This window comes from Leopardus geoffroyi, chromosome B3 (assembly GCF_018350155.1).
Source record: "Leopardus geoffroyi isolate Oge1 chromosome B3, O.geoffroyi_Oge1_pat1.0, whole genome shotgun sequence".
Taxonomy (NCBI): domain Eukaryota; kingdom Metazoa; phylum Chordata; class Mammalia; order Carnivora; family Felidae; genus Leopardus; species Leopardus geoffroyi.
This window is the reverse complement of record NC_059337.1, coordinates 3,162,843-3,187,317: the sequence shown is the minus strand read 5'-3', so window position 1 is coordinate 3,187,317 and position 24,475 is coordinate 3,162,843. Positions and strand designations below refer to the sequence as shown.

The 24,475-nt window shown below is 43.5% G+C and overlaps 1 protein-coding gene across 1 annotated transcript in view; it reads left to right on the top strand.

Moving 5' to 3' along the window:
• Nucleotides 1-24,475, top strand: part of ADAMTSL3 (ADAMTS like 3) — a 352,536-nt gene that overhangs the window by 199,907 nt on the left and 128,154 nt on the right. Inside the window, exons 10-14 of the mRNA XM_045448581.1 lie at nt 11,343-11,454; nt 16,696-16,834; nt 17,924-17,974; nt 18,444-18,648; nt 23,427-23,574. Of these exons, the coding sequence (XP_045304537.1) occupies nt 11,343-11,454; nt 16,696-16,834; nt 17,924-17,974; nt 18,444-18,648; nt 23,427-23,574 (655 nt within the window). The remainder of the gene's footprint in view (nt 1-11,342; nt 11,455-16,695; nt 16,835-17,923; nt 17,975-18,443; nt 18,649-23,426; nt 23,575-24,475) is intronic.

Here is a 24,475-nt window from a genome sequence, read left to right as displayed (position 1 = left end):
ACCCTACTTATTTCTAAATAAGATGGTATTCTGAGGTACCATGGGTTAAAACTTACACACATCTTTTTGTGGGGGAACCCAATTCAGCCCATACTAGTGCCCAACAGAAAAGAAAATTTACCTATTTTCATCATGTCCATCGATCAGGATTCCCTCTCGACCTGAGCATTTGCCGTTAACCACAGAGGCAGAGACTTGAAATCTCACCTGATGTTTGCCGTCATGTGATCTGTTGAGAGAAATTTCTTGGTGAAAGCAGTTCAAATACTGTTCCAGTAGTTACCAGAATTCACAGCTAAATTATATGCGTAAACTGGATACACACATTTATTTAAGAAGGGAAGGAAGGAAGGAAGGAAGGAAGAAAGAAAGAAAAGAAAGAAAAAGAAAGAAAGAAAAGAAAGGAAAAGAAAGAAAAGAAAGAAAGAAAGAAAGAAAAGAAAAGAAAGAAAAAGAAAAGAAAGGAAAAGAAAGAAGAGAAAGAAAGAAAGAAAGAAAGAAAGAAAAGAAAGAAAGAAAAAGAAAGAAGAGAAAGAAAAGAAAGGAAAAGAAAGAAGAGAAAGAAAGAAAGAGAAGAAGGAAAGCAAGCAAGCAGAGTTTTGTATAAATAGCTAGTCTGTAAATTTTCGAAATTAATTTGAAGTGGCCAAGTAAGGTGGTTGAATCTGAGTTTATTTTTCTTACCATTGTTAGAAAATCATTTTCTTTTTATTTTTTTTTTTTTCAACGTTTATTTATTTTTGGGACAGAGAGAGACAGAGCATGAACGGGGGAGGGGCAGAGAGAGAGGGAGACACAGAATCGGAAACAGGCTCCAGGCTCTGAGCCATCAGCCCAGAGCCCGACGCGGGGCTCGAACTCACGGACCGTGAGATCGTGACCTGGCTGAAGTCGGACGCTTAACCGACTGCGCCACCCAGGCGCCCCGTAGAAAATCATTTTCTTAATGAAACGCAAGTAATATACTTCTGCACATGTTAATAGGCACTTCCTCATTGCTGTTCTGTGTGCTTGACCGTGTGCCTCGTCAGCAGAGCAATCGGCCCTGGGGGTTCGAAAGTGGCGGTTGGTGATTCGGGTTTGTTAGCAGGAATGCAGAGAACGAGCATTGATGTTCAACTTTCTATTATTAAGGTAGGATCTGGCAGGGATGTGCAAAGAGACAGGCTGGAGGAGGTGAGACCAGGAGACATATCATGACGGCGGTCACTGTCCAGAGCAGGGAAGCATCTTAACTGGGTTTCAAAGCAAAGGCAGAAAAGGAGCTTATGCTCCACTGTTCATCTAGAAGCCCCAGAGGAGGAGGCCCCGTAAGGTATTTACTTCTGTCAGCAACAACCTGGGGAGGGGGGGGTCCCGTTGGAACAGAATTGGCATGAGTGTGAGTTGAGCTCCCTGGAGGCTCCCTCGGCCCCCACGTGGCATGGAAGGGACCTGGGACATTCCCTGTACCCTTGACTGGGCAACCTTGGAGGGGCTGACACAGTGGGGGCAAAATGACCCTGCGGCCGAGGGGTAAAGGTAGAGCTTCCGTGCCTCTTACTTTGTTCAGGAAAGACCCAGTTTGTGCCTGTGGCTGTGGCTTAATTCTCAGTGGCCCTTCCTTTCACTCTCAGAATCGTCCTGGCTCAGGCAGTAAAGCGTATGGTGTCCTAGGTAAGGGGCTCGAGGCCAGGCCAAGGACTGGGCGGGAGTGGCAGCCACACCACTGACAAGAAGGGCGTGGACCAGGCAGGTCACCAGAGGAGTCCACCGTCCCGTGGCCAGGAAACAACACAGCCGAGGCCACTGGTTCTGCAGCTCCCTGCGGTCCTCCCAGTGGCCAGAGGACCTGGCGACAGGATGAGGACCTTCACACACGGATCCAAGCTGTCCCTCCTTTCCCGACTCGGGCGTCCCAAGTGGAAAAGCGCCGTGGAGGCGGTCGGTCTGAAGGACAGGACAGCCGAGAGACGGGCCATTTCCCCGCCTGACATGACAGGGCGTGGCCTAAAGAGACGCAATGTTAGGTGTCAACTTCTAAACAAATGAACCGGCTTGTAATTGCCCTGCGTTCAGACTGGAAAGCTAACGTGCGGAGAAGGCCTTGTCCAGGAGGGTTTTTTATTTCTTGTGAACCTACTCAGCAGGGAAAACTTTTCTCAAGAGCTCTGCAACAGACCTTTCATCCGTCTCGTTGACAAGACTTGGGTCATGTGCTCGCTCTCAGCCTTTCCCCGGGCGTTAGTCCTTCTGGGTTCTTCAAGAAGCGGATGCCCTCTTGAAACCAATATTGCACTGTATGTTAAATAACTAAAATTTTTTTATTAAAAATTTATCTTAATGTTTATTTATTAGTTTTTTATTTAAAAACATTTTTTTAACATTTATTTATTTTTGAGAGAGAGAGAAACAGAGCATGAATGGGGGAGGGTCAGAGAGAAGGAGACACAGAATCTGAAACAGGCTCCAGGCCCCGAGCTGTCAGCACAGAGCCCGATGCGGGGCTCGAACTCCAGGACCGCGAGATCATGACCTGAGCCGAAGTCAGCCGCTCAACCGACTGAGCCACCCAGGCGCCCCAATGTCTATTTATTTTTGAGAGCGCGAGAGATTGAGCAGGGGAGGAACAGAGAGAGAGAGGGAGACACAGAATCTGAAGCAGGCTCCAGGCTCCAAGCTGCCAGCCCAGCTCTAACAGGCTCCAGCTGTCAGCTGGGCTCGAACTCAGGAACCGTGAGGTCATGACCTGAGCCAAAGTCAGATACTTCATGGACTGAGCCACCCAAGTGCCCCACTAACTAAAATTTAAATTAAAAAAAGAAAAGAAATGGCTTCAAAACAAATGAGTAAAAAAATAAATAAAAATTAAAAAAAAAATGTACCAATATTGATTCATCAATAGTAACAAATGGACCACACCAATGCAAGATGTTAATGATAAGGAAACCGGTGTGTGTTGGGTTTATTAGAAGTGCTGTACCTTCTGCTAAGTTTTTCAGTAAATGTAAAATTGCTCAAAGAAGAAGGAGAAGGAGAAGGAAGAAGAAGAAGAAGCCAAGACAGGACTAGATGTGCAAGACGTTTATGAGCGGGATACCCACGAGGAAGAGGCAAGATGGCACCAAGAGAGGCCAGGAGAGCTGTCCGGCGGTAGTGAAGATCTGACTTCAGAAGCAGAGGGGAGAGGGAAGGAGAGAAAGTCGGGTGGGAGCATCTTGAACTGAAGGGTGGTTCTGGGGGATTCTGCAAGGCTGCAGGGGAGGCCCTGAGCCAGAGTCCTCTATCACGTGGTGCAGTGTCTCCCAGGAAATGGCCTGCTTCAGACCGTGGGGTGGGAGCAGCCCACGGGGACCTTGACCTGCCACAGGCGCTGCCGAGCCGTTACAGTCTGCAGTTGTGCGAGTGAGAGGCGCATTCTCATGGGTCCCACACCTGCTAAGGCAGCTGTGACCGCCATGGTCACATGGGACAGTCAGGCGCTAAGACACATGGGGGAGGAATGAACACCGGAACAGGCGTGAGCCTTTGGCGGATGGGAAGAGGAAGTGGATATTGGTCAGCAATTAAATGCATCTGCTCCAGTAAGGGCGTCATCTCTTTATGGAGAACATCTGGGTTTAATGCCTTTTCTGTCTTTTTCTTCCTCTTTTTTTTCTTTTTCTTTTGGTGATAATGGTTGAGACTCAGAAAACTATTTTAGTCCCTCTTAGGCATATTGATTTATTTGGGGTTCTGTTTTTGAGCCAAGTTTGAAATTTATATTTTGCTAGAGAAATATCCAGTTCGTCTAAGTCTTCCAACTCTTCAAAGGTAATCACGGTGCGTTCCCTTATCATTAAAAAACATCTCCATTGTACCTGTAACTATGTCTCTTTCATTCCTAAACTTGTTCACTGGTTCCTTGTCTAATTTTCATTTCATTCAAATCATCCAAAGATTTGTCTCTGAGACAGCCAAGAACCAGATTTTAGTTTTCCTGATTAACTCAGGGTGTTAAAAATATTCAATTTATGTAAACTTTTAATTTTCTTTCTTTTATCTTTACATTAATTTATTTTGGTATTGTATTTTTAGCTTCTGGAGCTCAATTCTTAATTCATTTTATTTTCAAACTTCTTTTTTCTCTATTACATGTATTTAGGGCATTCAGTTTTCCCGTTCAGAAGCTCGTAATTTTGTTGTAGTGCAAGCTATAGATTTTTAACTTCATGATTGGACCATTTGTATTTTGGTTAGGAAATCTTTGCTTCGTTCAGGATCAAGGGTTATGAAACTATTCTTCTGTGTTTTTTTCTGGAAGCCTTATTGTTTTACTTGTCATATTAAGAGCTGTAATCCGGGGCGCCTGGGTGGCGCAGTCGGTTAAACGTCCGACTTCAGCCAGGTCACGATCTCGCGGTCCGTGAGTTCGAGCCCCGTGTCAGGCTCTGGGCTGATGGCTCAGAGCCTGGAGCCTGTTTCCGATTCTGTGTCTCCCTCTCTCTCTGCCCCTCCCCCGTTCATGCTCTGTCTCTCTCTGTCCCAAAAATAAATAAACGTTGAAAAAAAAATTAAAAAAAAAAAAAGAGCTGTAATCCACCTAAAATTGATTTTTGCACATGTTGTGAACTATAGCCATTATCTTTTACCACATCTATCCACTGACCCAGAACCATTAGGTGAAAAGATGGTCCTTTCTCCATTTGTCTTAAATTCAAAACTATATGTGTGTGGGGGTCTGTTTCTGGAGTCTGTTGTGTTTCATTGATGTGTGAGTACCATTGTGACTTAATTACTGTAGCTTTGAAACAAGTCTTGATATTTGCTAGTGTGTGTTCTCCCACTTTGTTCTTTTAATTTTTTTTTTTAATGTTCATTCACTTTTTTGAGAGAGAGAGACAGAGCGTGAGCAGGGGAGAGGAAGAGAGAGAGGGAGACAGAGAAACCAAAGCAGGCTCCAGGCTCTGAGCTGTTAGCACAGAGCCTGACGTGGGGCTCGAGCTCACGAGCTGTGAGATCATGACCTGAGCTGAAGTCGGACGCTTAACTGACTGAGTCACCCAGGTGCCCCTCCCACTTTGTTCTTAAAGATGATCTTTTGATCTTCTTGATTCCTTGCACTTCCATAACAATTTTTAAGTACGCCTGTCAAATTTTATAAGATTCTTTTGGATTTCAATTAGAATTGCATTGAATCTATGTGTCAATTTGGAGAAAACAGAAAACTTTCCCATCCCAATTTTTCCAATCCATAAATATGGTATCCCCATCCATTTATTTAATTTAAAATTTTTTCTCTCAATAACATTCATAATTTTCAGTGTGTAAGTCATATATTCTAAGTTATTCCCAGTTGTTTGCTATTTTGGTGTTATTATAAATGAATTTTTAAATTTTTCTATTTATTTGTACTAAAGTTATGGAAATCTAACTGATTTTTGTATATTGGCACTGTATTCTTGCTATATTAACACTTATTAGTTCTAATAGTTTATAGATTCTTTTGGATTAGGTATACGCAATTCTGATACCTGTAATGATGATAATTTTGTTTCTTCTTTTCCAACCTGTGTATATTTTATTTATTTTTCTTGCTATATTGTACCACTTAGGACATTTGGTATGATACTGAGTAGATTTAGCGACAGCAACTATTTTGTCGTGCTTCTCATTCAGAGGCAAAGGGCTCTGTAATTCTTCATCATGTTTGATGTTTGCCCTGAGGTTTTGATAATTTATCTGATGAAAGAAATCTTTTTCTAATTTGCTTCCATTGTCAATACAAGTGTGGAATTTTTTCAAATGCATTTTCTACATCTTTTGAAGTGATCATATATTTTTTCCTTTAAGATAGTGAACTGTTGATGTTTAAATGTTAAACCCATCTTACCTTCCTGTAATAAACTTCACTTGATTATTATCATTAGTATAATTTATTAGTAGCATTTACTTATATTTATTGTTTTATTATTAATAAAAAGGATTGTCCTTTTATGTATCACTGGGTATAATTTTAAATTATTGTATTTATGATTTTTTTGGTGGGTTTGTTCTGGAAGAGGTTTTCTTTCTAATACTGTATTCGTGTCAGGTCTTGGGTATTAATTTATACCAGCTTTACAAAACAAGTTTAGAAATATTTCCTCAGTTTTCATTCTTTGCAACGGTTTGTTTAAAATTGGTGTCATTTCTTCTTTAAATATTTGGAGATATTAAGCAGTAAATTTTTAGAAGTATGCATTCAGTGTCTTTAAAATATACACAACTATTCATACTTTTAGTTTCCTTTTGTGTCAGTTTTATTTCAAGGACTTTGTCTACGGGTGCACCGTATTTTATTGCACTTTGTAGATTTTCTTTTTTCTTTTTTTTTCTTTCCTTTTCTTTTCTTCTTCTTCTTCTTTTTTTTTTTTTTTTTTACAAATTGCCACAAAGATTTATGACATTCCTGAGTTGAACAAGTGTAGAGGTGCAATTTTTCCAACATTTGCTCATTTTGTGTTTCTGTGTCACATTTTGGTACTTCTCACGGTATTTCAAACTTTTTTATTATTACTATATTTGAGATGGTGATTTATGATCAGCGATTACAAGCCGCTGAAAGCTCAGATGGTTGTTAGCATTTTTTAGCAACAAAGTATTTTTAAACTAAGGTACACACATTGTTTTCTTAGATCTAATGCTACAGCACACTTAATAGACTACAGTGTAGTGTAAACATAACTGGGAAACCAAAAACTTCATTTGACTCGCTTTACTGTGATATTTGCTCTGCTGGTCTGGAAGAGAACCCACAATATCTCCGAAGTTCAACTAACTTTTTAAAGGTTATTGGCAGAGATCTTTTCATATTATCTTCTTACTGTTTCTTCATTGTCTCCAGGATCTGTAGTGAGTCATTTTTCTCATTCCTGAGACCGATTATTTGTCCCTACTTTCTTTTTAACTTGATCCGTCACTTTGGAGGGCTATCACTTTAATTAGACTTTTCACAGAAACACCTTTTCATTTACGTTATTTACATTTTTGTGTAGTTTCCTTTCCATATCATTAATATCCAGTCTCATCTTTGTTATCTCCATCCTTCTTCTGTCTCTGGATTTAATAAGCTGTTACCTTTTTATCTTTTCTAGTTGGATGTCAGGTCATTGATTTTCATCCTTTTTTCCCCTGGCTATGAATTTCACTCCAATCATTCCTTATATTTTATTATGCAAATGGTGATATGAAATCTTTTCCATCATCATTCAAATTGTATTGTAGTTTTCATAGTGATATATTCCTTGACTTAAAGAATATTTAGAAGTATACTCTCCAAGTATGTAGGAATTTTGCAGTAATCTCATTCTTATTTTATTTTAGAGACCATGAGCATGGACAAGGGAGAGGGCAAAGGGAGAGAGAGAAAGACAGAGAGAGAATCTTAAGAAGGCTCCATGCTCAGTGAAAAGCCTGACGTAGGGCTCAATCTCATGACCCTGAGATTATGACCTGAGCCGAAGTCAAGAGTTGGACTGAGCCACCAAGGCACCCCACTCATTATTACTTTACCGCTTCATTCTATAGTCAAAGAACATATTCTATATTATGTCAACTTTTTTGAAATCTGTTACAACTTAATTTGTGGCTCAGAACATAGCAAATATTAGAAGATATGATGTGTGGTCTCCTGTCGTTGGGCACAGTGTCCATACGTCAATGTGGTCATGTTTATTAATGGTTTTATTAAAAATTGTAACCTTACTGGTTTTCGTCTGCTCATTCTGTTAGTTACCACAAGAGATATGGTAAAACTACCACTGTGACTGTTACCTTTATCTATTTTTTTTTCTATTCTTGTTAATTTCAAATTATTTATCTTTGAGGCTAGGTTGTTAGGTACATTCACATTTAGAGTCGTTACCTCTTCTAGTGACTTGACCACCTTACCATCATGAAACTATTTTCTATTAGTGCGTTGTCTTCTGGCTTCCACTTACTCTTAAGAAGCCAGCTGTCAGTCTTATTTTTGTGCCTTAGAAGGTAATGTGTCTTTCTCCCTGTCTGCTTTTCAGTGTTTGCTCTTTGGTTTTCATCAATTTTTTAAGATTGTTTACGTATTTATGTATGTATTTATTTATTTAGCAAGCACACACACACAAGCTGGGGAGGGGCAGAGAGAAAGGGAGAGAGAGAATCCTAAGCAGATTCCATGCTGTCAGCACAGAGCCTAATGTGGGGCTCGATCCTGTGAACCATGAGATCATGACCTGAGCTGAAATCAAGAGTCGGACGCTCAACTGACTGAGCCTCCCGGGTGCCCCTGGTTTCCATCAGTCTGACTGTGATGTAAGTAGCGACTTTCTTCTGCTTGAGGTTTGTAGAGCTTCACAGCCATGGCTTGATATCTACCATCGGGTTTGGAAGATTCTCATTGATTACCTCTGCAGATATAGTTTCTATGCCATTCTCTGTGTTCACTTTCTCTGGGACTATACTTACACCTTCACCTGTCGTGTCTACTTTCCGCTTCCTTCTTACGTGTCTGTTTGCTGATTCTCTCTTTAATTGTATGCAATCCAGGGGTCAGCAGATCCTGACCAGCAAGCAGAGTGGAGTTTCACTGGAACACAGCCACAGCCATTTGTTTGCAGGTTGTCTGTGGCTGCCTTTTCCCTGTGCCAGCCAAGTCAAATCACTGTAATGGGGACTATATGGCCTGAAAACTATGTCTGCCTTCTGATTCTTTACGAAAATATTTGCCGAGCCCCAGTCTAATCCATTGTCAAGTCTGTCCATTGCGATACTGATTTAAGTTACTGTGCCTCGTTCTTCTAGAATTGCCATTTTATTTTTGTGGCCTCTCTGTTTCTAGTGAAATTCTCTGTCTTGTCACTTAACTTCTTAAGCATTTTCACCATCCTATCTTAGTCCAGACTTTCTAAAAAACAAGAGCCCAAGGAGGGAGCCGTGTGCTAACGCTGAGGTTTTAAGACCCTGGCACCGTATGGGGTATTGTGAAACACGACCTGAAGCCAAAGCTAGAATTTCAGGGGTTGGTAGCCGTATAACTAGGTGTTTAAGTTTCTATCTGGTGATGCCACTATTTGGATATTCTATAATTCCATTTATAGCGTATTCCACCTTTTCTGTTGGTTGTTAAATCTTATTTTTTGTGTGTGCCTGGTTATTTTTAAGTTTTTCTGTATAAAATGGGTGAAAGATTATAGATACGATCTGAGACTGGATTAATTTCTGCTTCTGGAAGACAGGTTAGCAGCCAGGTACCTTCAGCCAACAAGCGATTGAAATAATTGGAACCTGGCGTTCATTCCCTTTGAAAAGTGGCCTACTTCCAGTTCCTACTTCTTGCTAGGATAGAGCTCTCTGGGGCTCCCAGTTGGGCACGTGGGGCATTTACTGGTACCCCCCTCGGCTTGGTGGGCCTCGAGCTCCAATGTTTGTTCTCAGACTCACGAGTCTGATGACAGCTCTGCTCAGCTTCTCAGCCACTCAGTCACCACTTGCACGATGGAAAATGCCGGGAGCAGAAATGTGGTGCCAGAGGTGGTGCCAATGTCACGCTCGCCTCTCTGGGCTTCCTTTGTGTCTGGGATCTTGTCCCTGCAAACGCTCACTGGCGTGGTCGTTCTCTGATGCCTTCAGATACCTCAGAAATACATTTTAGGCGGAGCTCTCACTCTCTCTGGCAGGATTCATCAGAGACCAGCCATTCTTCCACAGCCAGAGCACAACCCTTTCGAAGTGTTTCGTGCCACTGTGACGCTGTGCATCCTGCCCTCCCTCCCCCCACCTCTCCTCCCCCCACCTCTCCTCACCCCCACCTCTCCTCACCCCTACCTCTCCTCCCCCCCCGCCTCTCCTCCTCCCTTGCCTCTCCTCCCCCCCACCTCTCCTCCCCCCTACCTCTCCTCCCCCCCACCTCTCCTCCCCCCCACCTCTCCTCCTCCCCCACCTCTCCTCCCCGACAGCATCTCATGCTAGAGTGTTTTACCGTTTTATGATCAAAAACATCCAAATATTATCTTTTAGTCAACTCTTACTTATGTTTATGAATCAGCTTTACTGACTGATTTCATCATTACTGCTTCTTGCATCTACTCCCTCCTGCTTTTATATTCGCTCTTGTTCAATACCTTTTCATAGTTTTTTCCTTTTTTTTTGTCCAGTGAGGGTCTCAAGTGGTACCGTTTCAGTCGTTCTGTGTCTGAAGATATCTCTGTTTCCCTGGTTCTGATAGATAATTTGATCATCGCTTGCTCATAGATTGACCATTGATCTCTGATTGTTGATTGATAGTTTAGTTACAAAATTCTAGACAAAAAGTTATCATTGCTCGGCACTTTGAAGGTGTGATTTTGCTTTCTTGCATCCGGTATTGCCTATGAGAAATCGGATGCCAGTGTGATTCTCACTGTTTCATAGGTAATCATTTTTTTTTTCCTTTCTGACAACTTTTAAGTTTTTTCTTTATCCCGGTTGTTGTACTTTTTAAAAATGCCTGCCCAGAACATTTTTAAACTGAGTACACCTGTCTTTCTCAAGGTCTACGAAATTCTCAGCAATTATATCATCCAATATTGGCTTTTCATTATGTCCTCTATTGGGTCCCCGCTTGAAGTCCCCATGGGCTTTGGCATTTCTGGACGGATCCTGCGTGAACTCTATTTCTTTTTCTCCTCTCCTTGCATTCTGGGAGTTTCCCTTGGTTCACTCATTTGTTCAGTCAGGAGGGCAGAAAAGAAAAAAGGAGGAGAACGTGCTCATTGAGTGTCATCCCTCAGCAGTATCTTCCCTCTTCTGTCCGCTGGCTCACGCACGGTGGTACCCCTTCTCTTTAGTTAGATGCTGGAACGCTCGAGTATGAACACCACATATTTGTGTACGTTTGCGTTTCTCCAGTTGTGCTTTCCAGAAGACCTTTTTGGAGGGATTTGCGTAAAGATGAAAGTGTAAGAATTATTGCAACTGTAAGAACTCCAGGCATGTGGCATGGTGCAAACAAACCCAGACTGTCTCAGCCCCTCCTCTCATGGAAATTAAACTCAGATGTATCAGGTAGAAAAAAAAACAAGTTACGCAAACAAACAAAAAAAGGCCACCTACACGTCTGAGAACTCCCTTCCAGGCATGGAGTTGCCTGGAAAAATGACTCTGGGGAGCCTGGTTGAAGGTGTTCTGAGCCCCCCTCTATGGCAACCCCGAATGAAGTGTTATCACATGTTAGAATTTTTGGAAACTTCATGTGCCGGAGTTGGTTGTGAAAGATCTGAAGATCTGAGATTGCATACCTCAGTGAAGTACGTTGATCTCCTTCGGAAAGCCGTGGGAAGTGTTAGACCATTGCATGTAGATGCGTCACCATGGTTCTCTGTGTCCAGACCAGGTACACGGTGGCCAAGGACAGTGTGGCCCAATTCTTCTTCTATCAGCCGATCAGTCATCAGTGGAGACAAACCGACTTCTTCCCCTGCACTGTGACATGTGGAGGAGGTGAGGCACAGACTTCATTCCTGAATGTTCCGAGCTCAGAGTTAGAAATGACGTACCTGTGTGTTTTTTTGAAGCTGACTGTAACGTTGGTGTGGTGACGGGTGATGAGTGATCACGCGGCATCCTGCCCAGCAGCCTGGACTGCAGTGGTGTGAACGGATGTGTGTTTGCCTTTATTCTTGGAGACAGGTGCAACAGTCTAGACAGACTTCTAGCAAAAAGCTGGAGACCTGTTTATGTGTGTCCTTGCATTTCTTGTCTTAAGTGTCTGCAAAGCATGCATTATTTTTAATTTTCCACGGAAAACCTGAAAAACAGCCCAAGTAGCTTGGTGAATGGGTCACGTTGGTTCTAACATTTAAATTTCCACCCCGTCCTCCCTCAAGGTAGGTGCCTTAGTGTAAATTACCAAAAGGAGAAAGGTAGCCGCTGAGTGGTAAGGGGAAACTCCTGCCTGCTGCTTGCTTAGTTCAAGGATTTCACAGACAGTGAAGGAAGGTTCTGGGCTCCACACACGTGCTACACGTATTTACAGGCTCAGGTGGCGGGAAACCGGCTGTTTAACATGGAGAAAGCGTCTGCCTGGAGGAAAGGAGGCCGCCAGAGCCTCCGTTGTAAGTCTCTTTTAATAAACTGAACTTTATTTTTTTTTTTTTTTTGGGACAGAGAGAGACAGAGCATGAACAGGGGAGGGGCAGAGAGAGAGGGAGACACAGAATCGGAAACAGGCTCCAGGCTCTGAGCCATCAGCCCAGAGCCCGACGCGGGGCTCGAACTCACGGACCGCGAGATCGTGACCTGGCTGAAGTCGGACGCTTAACCGACTGCGCCACCCAGGCGCCCCAATAAACTGAACTTTAAAATTGAAGAATAAATGGCTCTGAGCTCGTGCCAACACATGAACCGTGGTTCCTTGAATTGCTAGAGGGCCTTATGTGGATAACTTCCCCTAAAAGCACCAGGCAGCAGTGTTGGGCATTTCCATGTATCAAGCCACGTGGTGGGGTGTTCATCTTCACCTTTATTCTTGCAAACAACCTTAAGAAAGGTCTCTTTGCGTGGCTGTATTATGTGTGAGCAAACAGAAACATATTAGATGTAAAGGATGTACCCCCGTTTGCTCAGCTGGTGAACAGCTCCCTCTGAGCCCCCCAGCTGAGTGTCCCCAGTCACTTCTGCCTTTCCTCCTTTAAACTCCAGGCTTCAGGTATCAGGGACGCCTTCGGGTTCCCAGGAATCTGTATCTCAGGACTCTCTCCTCTGGGATTTAGGCTCCCTGTGAAAGCAGCAGGCAGGTGCTTTTGTGGGGAGCAGTTAGCCCAGACCCCAGAAGGAGCTTGTGTTGCCGAGAAGGAAAGAGAAACGGTCTAGGGGTTGAATGGGGCTCTGGAAACCAGCTAGAAAGTTAGTCTTCCCAGTTACTTCTTCCTAGACTTGGCTTGGGCAATAGACCACTAGATTATGATTCTACAGCAGTGGTTCTCAAAGTGGGGTCCCCGGGCCAACAGCATCAGCATCACGTGGGAACTTGGTGGAAATGCAGATTCTTGGGCCCCACCCTGGACCTACTGAATGAGAAACTCTGGGAATGGGGCCCATTAATCCTTTTCAACAGTCCCCCCCCAGGAAATTAGGGTACACATTCAAGTTTAAGAATCTTTGGATATCAGCTGTAGCCATATTAATCACTGCTTTTGCCATATCTGTGTTACCCCTGCACTATTCTTTACTTAAGGTTTTTTCTTTAAATGGATGTTTTAAGAAATTTAAATGGAGGCATCTGGGTGGCTCAGCTGGTTAAGTGCCCAACTTCAGCTCACGTCGTGTTCTAATGGTTTGTGGGTTCGAGCCCCGCGTTGGGCTTTGCACTGACAGTGTGGAGCCTGCTTGGGCTCTCTCTCTTTCCTCTCTCTCTGCCCCTCCCCCTCTTGCTCTTTCCCAAAATAAACAAAAAATAAATAAACTTAAAAAATGTTTAAATAAACATATTCACAAAAACAATTTAATTTTACCTCGAGGAGGCAAACTGATCCCCTGCCATAAATAGAACACGATCACAAAAATAAATACGACTTAAACACAATGCTGGAGATCATCTTTAAGTCCCTACCAGCGCTAACATTCTCTCGGTTTTTCTCGATTCCACCGAAAGTGAAAATGTATTTTGCTGAACATTACAAGCATTGTTCCGAGGCAGAAACTCCTTCAGAGCCTTGAGTCACCGACCTTGCGTCAGTGACCGCCAAGGAAACTCTTAAAACACATTGATCTCGTTGAAAGCTGATTGAGGGAAAACGGTGTTGGGAGTTGGGGCCGTGATCTGCATAAATTCAGTGAGTCTCTCCAAACCCGGGCCTCAGACTCATTTTGGCCAAACTCGTTCTCCAAAAATGGCATGACGACATTTCCGTCAAGAGGCAGTGTGGCCACAGAGCTGAAGTTCAGGGACTTGGACTCACTTCTTGGCTTTGCCACTGCTTAGCTCTGTGCCATCTCTGAAGCTCAGTCTGCTCATCCATAAAACAGGATGATCCCCCTTGCAGCACTGTCGGGGAACAAAATGAGAGGACACAGGTCAAGGAGCCTAATATAGTGTCTGGCAGTTAATGGGTACTCAGGAAATACCTGTTATGTCCGATTCTAAAGAAATCTGAATTTTGTTAAAAATTCAGCATAATCTACAGGGTTGTGCCCCACCCCCCCGCCCTCCTAGCATTCTCCGGTGGTGAGTTATGAGATACATACATGACTCAATGCTCTCAGGGTGAGTGGGACATACCCACAGATTCTCTGCCTGCATGTTTTATATCCAGAAGCAGAATCCCACCACCTTTGAGTCAAGTGGACCATGGTTCCAGAGATGACCATCTCCCACGGACCCCCAAATAAAAGCAAAGAGCGGGCAGCGGTGGGGGGGGGGGTTATTCTTACTCAGCAAGTAGACAAAGATCTCTTTCTTTTTAATGTCTCCCCTCTCCCACCTAATCACTCAGAGAGACATTCCCATTCAGGCACATAAGAAAAAAGAGGAGCTTTTTCACTCTGGGAGAGACATTGGGAATGGGACTCGGCTTAGTCAGTTGGTTAAATTCTTGGGAGGGAAACAGATGTGCCTCATACTCAGGTGTGGAAGGAAAGACAGCCCTGCTGGAGCCATAAAATGGGCGCACCTGGCAGGGAAACTGTCCGCCAGAGACGGCAGTGGCTGTCAGAACAGAAGGGAAACTTTAGGCTGCTCTTGGGGTTCCCTCTACGGCCTGCCATTTTCTGCACACAGGCAGAATTTCAATACATTGGTTCATAACATAGGAAGGCAACCTGCCTTATTTCCTTCGCTTTCAGTTATCTCTGTACCTCTCTCAAATTAAATTAATTGTCTCTCCTTAAATTGTATGCTTTTTGTCTCCTAGAAGTATGTTTCCATTTAGAACAGAGGTGTTCCTTTGCTTCGAGGAGGTGTAGTCTCATTCTGTACTTGTTTTGGAGGAAATAAACACACCCACACAAAACCCACAAGGAAAGCATTACCAGAGTTTAATTGCATTACTAATCAAGTCGCCATGATTTGTGTAAAAGCCATTTCTGAGTTGTTGGGTCATCAGGCAGGTCAGTTCTCTGCTCCCTAAGGTACTGGGATGCTGGGCTTTTCTGGCTTGCCTGTAATCATCTACGCGGGACTCTGGAGATCAGTCTGGAGAAAGTTACTGGATTGATTGCCCCTGCCATCTGATATTGTAGACTTTCTGGCAGATACTGGCACCCGAGTAGCATTTTATTGACTCCATTTGGATTTTCGTTCTTGCGGTTTCAACCTTGCTTTTCATAACGCATACCAGTCTGTCCTTCCCCACGCCGTGTACGTCCAAGCCATGGCTTGCGGAATGCTGTCTAGTGGTTTATAAAATCAGATTCCTCTCGGCAATCAGGCCCTTAAATGTATTTTTAGACCTTTAGACCAACTGGCTGAGGCTGAGAGCTTAGCTTTGAGCCTTTTTTTTTTTTTTTTTTTCCTGAAGAGCTCATTCTGCTTTTGAAAAATTGCCTTTTTTTTTTTCCTTTTAAACTTAGCATGACACTTATGTAGTGACAGGAAGCCTGGGATCAGATCTTTCAGGAAGTAGAAGCATCATTTTGTGAGTTGTTTTTTAAATCTACGGCACTCATCCATTTGGAACGCTCACTTTCCTCAGAGACTGTGCAGTTTGAAATTCACAGAATCGAGAGTGAGTTTTCATCCCTTCTGCTCTGAAGGATTTTGAGGCAGGGGGCGGTGTTTGTTCCTCCCAGTATGGACAGTGCTTACTTCCCCAGTTAGAGAAGTTCGTTGGCATCCGAGGTGCCCCAAGTCCCCCGGACAGCAAACAAGTAAAACGCAGTGTCCCCAAGCAACAGGATATTGTGTGGTGGAAGGAGGCACCGACCGGGGCATGTGGGTGGTTCTTAACAGTGTCGTGCTGAGTGAGAAAAGTAGACAATAGAACAAGATTTAAAGTACCTATCTAGTTACAACAGGTACACACAAGCAACGTTGCATAAGGCACATGCGGATTTGAGAACATGTAAACAAGAAATAGGGGTCTCTGGGGGAGTCAGGATGGGAATAGTAAAAACAGAATATGGGGAAACAGGGGGCCCATGGCGCAGGGCTGTGGGGACATTCGGGAGACCGGCCAGCAAGTGACCTTCCGCCCCGAGGTCTAAGCATTCCGTAAAGGAGTCCCTTGCCACTTTCTCATTAAAAGTGCTAAGACGGGGCACCTGGGTGGTGCAGTTGGTTAAGCATCTGACTCTTGATCTCAGCTCAGGTCATGATCTCACAGTTTGTGAGTTCGAGTCCCACATCAGGCTCTGCACTGATGTTGCAGAGACTGCTTGGGATTATGTCTCTTCTTCTCTCTGACCCTCCCCCTGCTTGTGCGTGCTCGCTCTCTCTCTCTCTCTCTCTCTCTCTCTCTCGGCCACACATCTTCATCATCTTAGAAGAACCTGAAGATCATTAGAGCACACAAACCAACCCATTTCCCGGACTGAGCCACCCAATGCTTCTGCCTCAGTTGGACCGTGTAAGGACCCGGGCACTGCTGTGTGCTAGAAGCTCCCAGCGGTTCCCCTGCATAGTCAGGGATGAGAACCACGGAGTTAAGTTTCTTCTGGGGGAGGAAGAGTCTGTGCCAAGGGATCACTGCCGCGGGAAAACGACACAGTGCGATATTCACAGGTGCCTTTTCTTTTTCCCGTTAGGCTATCAGCTCAACTCGGCCGAATGTGTGGATATTCGCTTGAAGAGGGTAGTTCCTGACCATTACTGCCATTACTACCCCGAAAATGTGAAACCCAAGCCCAAACTAAAGGAGTGCAGCATGGATCCTTGCCCTTCGAGGTCTGCGTCATTGCCCTTAGTATTTACTCTAAAAAGAAATCAGCCAACCGCCACCAAGACCAGTCCATCTTTGCAGAGTGCCATTTGCACTGTGCGACCTTGAACACACGCAGGTGGCAGCTACCCGCGTTGGTAGCCCCCCTCAGCGGGGACGAGGCTCGCCAGCGCACACAGCCCTGCACTCTCCTGTCTGGCTGTTGCGTGCGTGTGCCCTGATGTTCACCCCTCTGTAAGGACCCTCAGTGAGCATCTACACACACAACAGGGAAGCTCTCTCCATCCAAGTACGATGTCTTGTCCATCTGCCAGTCATAAAAATCTTGAACTCACCGTTTTCACTTTTAAACTGGGTCACCCGTTACCCCGTGCTGACTTTCGAAGCGTTTGCATTAAGTTCAGTATAAATAATGCATTGCTCAAGCAAGTAAGAAGTTTCAATGCCAAGGCAGAAAAGCGATGCATAAACTATCCCGTTGCATAATTTAGTACCTGCTGACTTGGACTGCCTGGGGAAGTTTCCTGGCTTTCCTACAGTATCTTAAAATAACAGCCACAATATCAAGTCCTAGAATCCCCCAGACAGCTGCCAGCTGGCTGAGGCAGAAGTGTGCAAATGGAAAAGGAAGCATTCTCAGTGGATTTCATTTCCTGTCACTGAACTACCCATTTCCTGGAATCCCAGGTGAACATAATTATGAATAGAGACCTTTTCAAAGGACAGCTTCTATGAAATAAAAGGTCTTTCTAAAGAGTCTACTAAGATGATAGCATGTTAATATCATCAACATACCAAAATAACCTTCTTAGATGATGAAAAGTAGGTTTATCTGAATGAAGAGACACTCTTCCCTTTGATTAATTCCTACCACTGGTTTCTGTATTTCCGTGTAACTGGAGATGGTGTGTGCCCCGGATGTTCCCGAAAACCAAAAAAGATGGTGGGAAGTTTTGGGGAAGGGTTCACAGCACTTGTCATGTTTTGTCTTCAGTCTGAAAGGGCTCTGTCTTTTGGGATGTCAAATCTGTATGGGTTAAATTAATATGTCGATTGATTTAGAAATGACACTGTCACCATGATTTCATTTGTAGCGACGGATTTAAAGAGATCATGCCCTACGACCACTTCCAACCTCTCCCTCGGTGAGTTACGTGTTTCCGTTTTCCACTCTGTAATTTGCTCTAAGTAGTTTGCAAGGAACTGTAGTATCTGTAGCAACAGTCCAAAATATAAGAGGGACAGATACTAGATCGTTTACGAGGAGCTACGGGAAAACAGACTTCAACTCCATAAGGAAGATGTGTCAAAGAATCGGATGGAATACACTGCCTCAAACGGCCACGTCTCCGGTCACTGGGGATGTCCGACCATTAGAGAGGGAGCTCAGGCCTTGCAGTTGGTCAGAAATTTGAGTCCCCCTTTTATACCCGGATGACTAGTTTCCGACTTTGAGTTTCTCCGGTTCTCTAGTAATATTGTCCTTTAGTGTTGATGGTCTAGAGACAGCTCAAGGAACGCTTCTGGAAGTACTTTTCGCTGTCGCGTTTGCAAGCTTGAAACAGACAAGCCAATGACAAATAAATAATGTGTTTTTATTTGTTCGCTTTTGAGCTGGGAACATAACCCTTGGACTGCGTGCTCGGTGTCCTGCGGGGGCGGGATTCAGAGGCGGAGCTTCGTGTGTGTGGAGGAGTCCATGCACGGAGAGATACTACAGGTAGAGGAGTGGAAGTGCATGTACGCGCCCAAACCCAAGGTCATGCAGACCTGCAACCTGTTCGACTGCCCCAAGTGGATTGCCATGGAGTGGTCTCAGGTAAGATTCCAGACCGGACACTTTGCTTTTCATTTTTATCTTATTTTATTTTCTTAATTTATTGAGATACAGTTTTTTTTTTTTTTTTTTTTTTTTTTTTCTAAGCAGTCTCCCTGCCCGGCGCAGAGCCCAATGCAGGGCTTGAACTCACGACCCTGAGATCAAGACCTGAGCCGAAATCAAGGGTCTGACTCGTAACCGACTAAGCCATCCAGGCACCCTAAGGACAGGACACTTTCATTGTAACCTCAGATTTGAACGAACATTGACTAGGGGCTATCGATCCTTTTGTCACATACCCCCTAAAAATTGCTCTCAAAATTAAATGCCCCGTCACCTCTATTTAGGTTGACATCTAAAAGTCTTGATTGTAAGTTTAAGTAAAAAGTATCAAAGAGTGTCATTTCTAACATGTGAATGCTGACATTTTAAAATAAAAGTGTTACAGCATTTAAAGAAAAAAATGTGTTCAGCAGAATGTAAATGCCATGATGATTTCTATCTTTGCCATCTTTCCCTTAAAAAGCACACAAAGAGGTCCTTCTTGAACAGTTTGTGGATAGTTTGCATTTTTCCCCCTTGAGCTCACATTCTGAATCCACTCTCCCACAGAAATTTATCCCAGCATACTGTACCTTTATGCCGTAGTCTTTTGATTACACTATTCTTTTTCCCGAGAATATATGTATAGCAATTGAAATCGTTATATTTTCTTTGAAATTAATTTATTTCAATTTCCTGTGGCCATAGGCTCTAAGTATTAGGAATGTTCCCCCTCCCCTGGATTGTTATTATCACAACAATATAAATATATTTCAAATTTTGGTAAACACTTATTACACATAAAAAGTAAATTTTTTAAATATAAAATTTATTGTCAAATTAGTTTCCATACCACACCCAGTGCTGATCCCAACAGGTGCCTTCCTCAATGTCCGTCACCCACCCTCCCCTCCCTCCCACCCTCCATCAACCCTCAGTTTGTTCTCAGTCTTTAAGAGTCTCTTATGGTTTGGCTCCCTCCCTCTCTAACTTTTTTTTTTTTCCTTCCCCTCCCCCATGGTCTTCTGTTAAGTTTCTCAAGATCCACATAAGAGTGAAAACATAAGGTATCTGTCCTTTTCTGTGTGACTTATTTCACTTAGCATAACACTCTCCAGTTCCATCCATGTTGCTACAAAAGGCCATATTTCATTCTTTCTTGTTGCCACGTAGTATTCCATTATGTATATAAACCACATCTTCTTTATCCATTTGTCAGTTGATGGACATTTAGGCTCTTTCCATCATTTGGCTATTGTTGAGAGTGCTGCTAGAAACATTGGGGTACGAGTGCCCCTTACGCATCAGCAGTCCTGTATCCCTTGGGTAAATTCCTAGCAGTGCTATTGCTGGGTCATAGGGTAGATCTATGTTTAATTTTTTGAGGAACCTCCACAATGTTTTCCAGAGCGGCTGCACCAATTTGCATTCCCACCAACAGTGCAAGAGGGTTCCCGTTTCTCCACATCCTCTCCAGCATCTATAGTCTCCTGATTTGTTCATTTTAGCCACTTTGATTGGCGTGAGGTGGTATCTGAGTGTGGTTTTGATTTGTGTTTCCCTGATGAGGAGCGACGTTGAGCATCTTTTCATGTGCCTGTTGGCCATCTGGATGTCTTCTTTAGAGAAGTGTCTATTTATGTCTTCTGCCCATTTCTTTACTGGATTATTTGTTTTTCGGGTGTGGAGTTTGGTGAGCTCTTTATAGATTTTGGATACTAGCCCTTTGTCTGATATGTCATTTGCAAACATCTTTTCCCATTCTGTCGGTTGCCTTTTAGTTTTGTTGATTGTTTCCTTGGCAGTGCAGAAGCTTTTTATCTTCATGAGGTCCCAATAGTTCATTTTTGCTTTTAATTCCCTTGCCTCTGGGGATGTGTCAAGTAAGAAATGGCTGCGGCTAAGGTCAGAGAGGTCTTTTCCTGTTTTCTCCTCTAGGGTTTTGATGGTTTCCTTTCTCTTTCAGTTGGAATCAATCCAGAAAATGAGGGTGGGTGGCTTAAAAAAGTGTCCATTCCCAGAATGGGTTCAGACCTGGGTTCCGCAATAATTTTATTCTTAGTTTTTACTGCTGGTTTCTTGTTCTGTTTTGTTTTGCACGTGCACACCAGGAAAACTTGTTCACATAAGTAAACAGAACTGAGGTGGATTTTCTTACAGCAAGGCCATTCCGTTCTTGAACTCCTGACGTATGTGCCAAAAGTCACGCTGTGGTCTATCATCAGAAATCAACATTTTTATGTCTACAACCTGCAGAGCCCATTTTCAGCTCTTAGAAGAGTCCCATCCGTATGTTTTGTGTTGGCTTCAGAGCTTTTATACCACGACCCCACATCCTCATCAATATCGTGACTTTATCGTCACTCATGGTATCAAAAGGCGGATTGCTAACCGAACCATCTCATTTACCTTTCTCAGCTCTTAATACTTTTCATTTGTTTGCAAACATCAAATACATTCTCAGCAACGAGAATTCGTTATCATTAAGGATATATTCCTCCTCCAAAGAGGAGTTCTGGAAATTGTAAATACCGACAGCATTATTAGGGTAAGTGTCCAGCTTCCCGGGGGGGAAGGGGGTGCTATGTGAGAGGAGACAATACTCCTTTGGATTGACCAGTCCTGGTGTGGTTATACCTTATCATCCATCGTACTGTTTTCTTTCTCTTTGGGCAGAGTTCTTGTTTCTTTCTTGGCCCATACGCAACAGCCTCTGACAGTCACATATATTTCAAGTTGATAAATCTTGGGGTAGGGGAATCGATTTCCCAGAAATAGGGTCTAATCTCAAACCTCACTCAGTTCATTAGAATATTTGTTCAGTGGCAAGAGGAAATCAGATAGGTTTCCTGATAGCCTTTTTTTTTTAACTCCCTATTTTTAAAAACTCCAGTAGAGTTAACATAGTGTTATATTAGTTTCAGTCGTACAGTATCGTGGTTCAGTGGTTCCACATCACGACAAAGTGCACTCTTACTCCCTTTTCCTTATTTCATCCATCCCCTCCCCCCACCGCCCCTCTGGTAACCGTCTGTTTGGTCTCTGCCGATACCTTCCCTTTTTGGAGAAGTGAGTATGTTAAAAAAGGCCTTCCTGTCCTGTGAAACTTGCCTGTGACCGTGTAGGAAACATCTACAGACTTAAGAAAGAGTCCTTGAGCTCGATGAGTCAGTGGCAAAGTCATGGTTTTGGCAACAAGAGGCTCCAGGATGGATCCGCTATGCCCCTTGGGAACTGTGTGACCTTGAGCAAGGTCCTTTGGTGGTGGGCTATTTGCTCATCTGTCAAATGGGAATGAGGCTACTGACCTGAAGGTGCGTTGGGACATGAGTAAGATAACCCCCGCGGGTCGCACCTGTTCATAGTGGATGTCCTAGGACTTTCAGCCCCTCCCTCGGATGGATCCCAGAATTGGGGAGGCCTGACGTGTGTACAGTTTGGACTTTGAAGAAGAAAGGATGCAAAATACAAATATCAGGCACCTCAGTGAATTTTTACTTAGAATAAGCGAAGCAATTGCAAAATTTTAAAAAACTGACAATGACCCCCAACGTGAACTCTGAACTTTAGTTAAAACAATACATCAGCATTGGTTCATCCGTTGTAATAATTGTACCGCACTCACACAAGATGTCAGTCATAAGGGAGACTATGGGGGTGAGTGGGGGCAAAGCAGAACTCTGGACTGTCTGCTCAGTTTTTCTCTAAACATAAAATGGTCCTAAAAAATAAACTCTATTAATTAAAAAAACCACATACTTATACACATATGTACTCCCCAACATATGTACATAAATTGAAATGATATCCGAGACTTTCATGACAGGAAAATACTCCATTTGTCAGTAAGAGAACCTTCCAAATCATAAATAAATAATTCAAGGAAAAAAAATACAACACAAACCATGAAAATTCAGACAAAATAGCAAACTGTTTATTTAGCAAAGTTTTTTTAATATATTTATTTTTGAGAGAGTGAGACAGCATGAGCCAGGTCAGGGGGGTGGGGTGTAGGTACAGAGAGAGGGAGACACAGAATCTGAAGCAGGCTCCAGGCTCCAAGCTGTCAGCACAGAGCCCGATGCGGGGCTCAAACCCACGAGCCGTGAGACCCTGACCTGAGCCAAAGTCGGAGACTTAACCGACTGAGCCACCCAGGTGCCTTGCAGAATGTTTTTATTAATTTTAACTGCTTGATATTTCTACAGTATTTTTCCTGAGCTTTGTGGCTGAATACTCTATGATGGCCTCTTCGTGTGATGGCAGTTTTGCAAGATCGATTTCTATAGACAGAATGGGAAGAAAATCCTTTAGTGTGACTGATCGGAATTTGATTTTTTAATTAATAGTTTAAAAAAGTTTCTTTTTCCCATGTTCTCAAGTTGTTTTGGATAATGTCATTACAAATTTAATCAAATTTGAGAAAACCTATATCAAGTCTCTTTCATATCGAACAGAAAATTTTCGGGTCATTTCGGTTTTTCTTGTGCTGTGGCCTCATCTGAAGTACTTCTCAGGTTGAGAACTGGACGGAGACCTTGCAAAGGGAGAGGCCCTGAAACATAAGAATCAGGGAAAACCAGCTTCTATCCCCTTCTTTACCTACTGTTTGTCTAATGGTCTTTTGTGTTTAATACTCACGTAGATCAGGGGCTCTCCTTGGCTTGAGTCATTAATGCCTTTGTGGATCTCCTCGTGGACAAGAATTTCACTGGCTTCTCATTTCTTCTTTGAAGTGCACGGTGACCTGTGGCCGAGGGTTACGTTACCGCGTCGTTCTGTGTATCAACCACCGCGGGCAGCACGTTGGTGGCTGCAACCCACAGCTGAAGTTACACATCAAAGAAGAATGTATCATCCCCATCCCGTGCTACAAACCGAAAGGTAAGTTTGTGGTGCATGTTAAAGTTAAATCAAGAGGTGTTTTCCAGCTCTCATTCGAATATCGCAGGATTTACATTTCAACTTAACCGTCTTAGGAAAACCGTCTTCCCGACAGATGGCAGTTAGACTGTCCGCCAGGTAAAGAAGCTGGACCCACTTGATAAATTGATCTGGGGGGGGGGGGGAAGCTGAGTGCTTATCGACTCAGTACGTTTAGAGTGGCTCCTATCTGTCTGGGCTTACACCAACATTTCTCACTGGACACGGAATAATCTGATGGAATCCCTGCTTTGAAGAAAAAGAAGGAGGATGAGGAGAAAGAGAAAGGGGAAAAGAAAAGGAGAAGGATAAAGAGAAAGAGGAGGAGGAAATTTCCCCCAGGGTTCTCATTCTTTTTTCCCCCGCAGTATTTTGTACGTACCTTCCCCTGGAGTGTATGTCTCTTGAGGGAGGGACAACATCATCTTTATCACGTGTCCTGGTGCCTACCTACCGTGGAGTAGATGAAGACTTTCGGCTCCCAATGCAGATCTCTGGATGCTTTTTGAATTTCTTCTATTATTCCTATTTGTTCCCCAGGAATGAGCAGAAATGGGTAGCATCCTCGGGCAGGAAGTCTTGGCATCATCTCTCGGATACACATTCCTTTCCATACATGGTTATTTCCATGTACTTGAGTGAGGTATTACCAACGCTTATGACAAGTATGTCCTTTCTGGAAATGGAAAAAGGATTATCCTCACTGGTTGGTCCCAAGAAGTCTTCCTTAGTCCTTTAGAAAGGATGGTACAATTCTCCTTCATTATTTCTGAGTTCATTATCCATACACAGAGCCTTATAGTCAACCGTTTCACAAAGATTTATTTACTCTGTCCGCCCTTCAGAAAAGCCACGTGGTTGC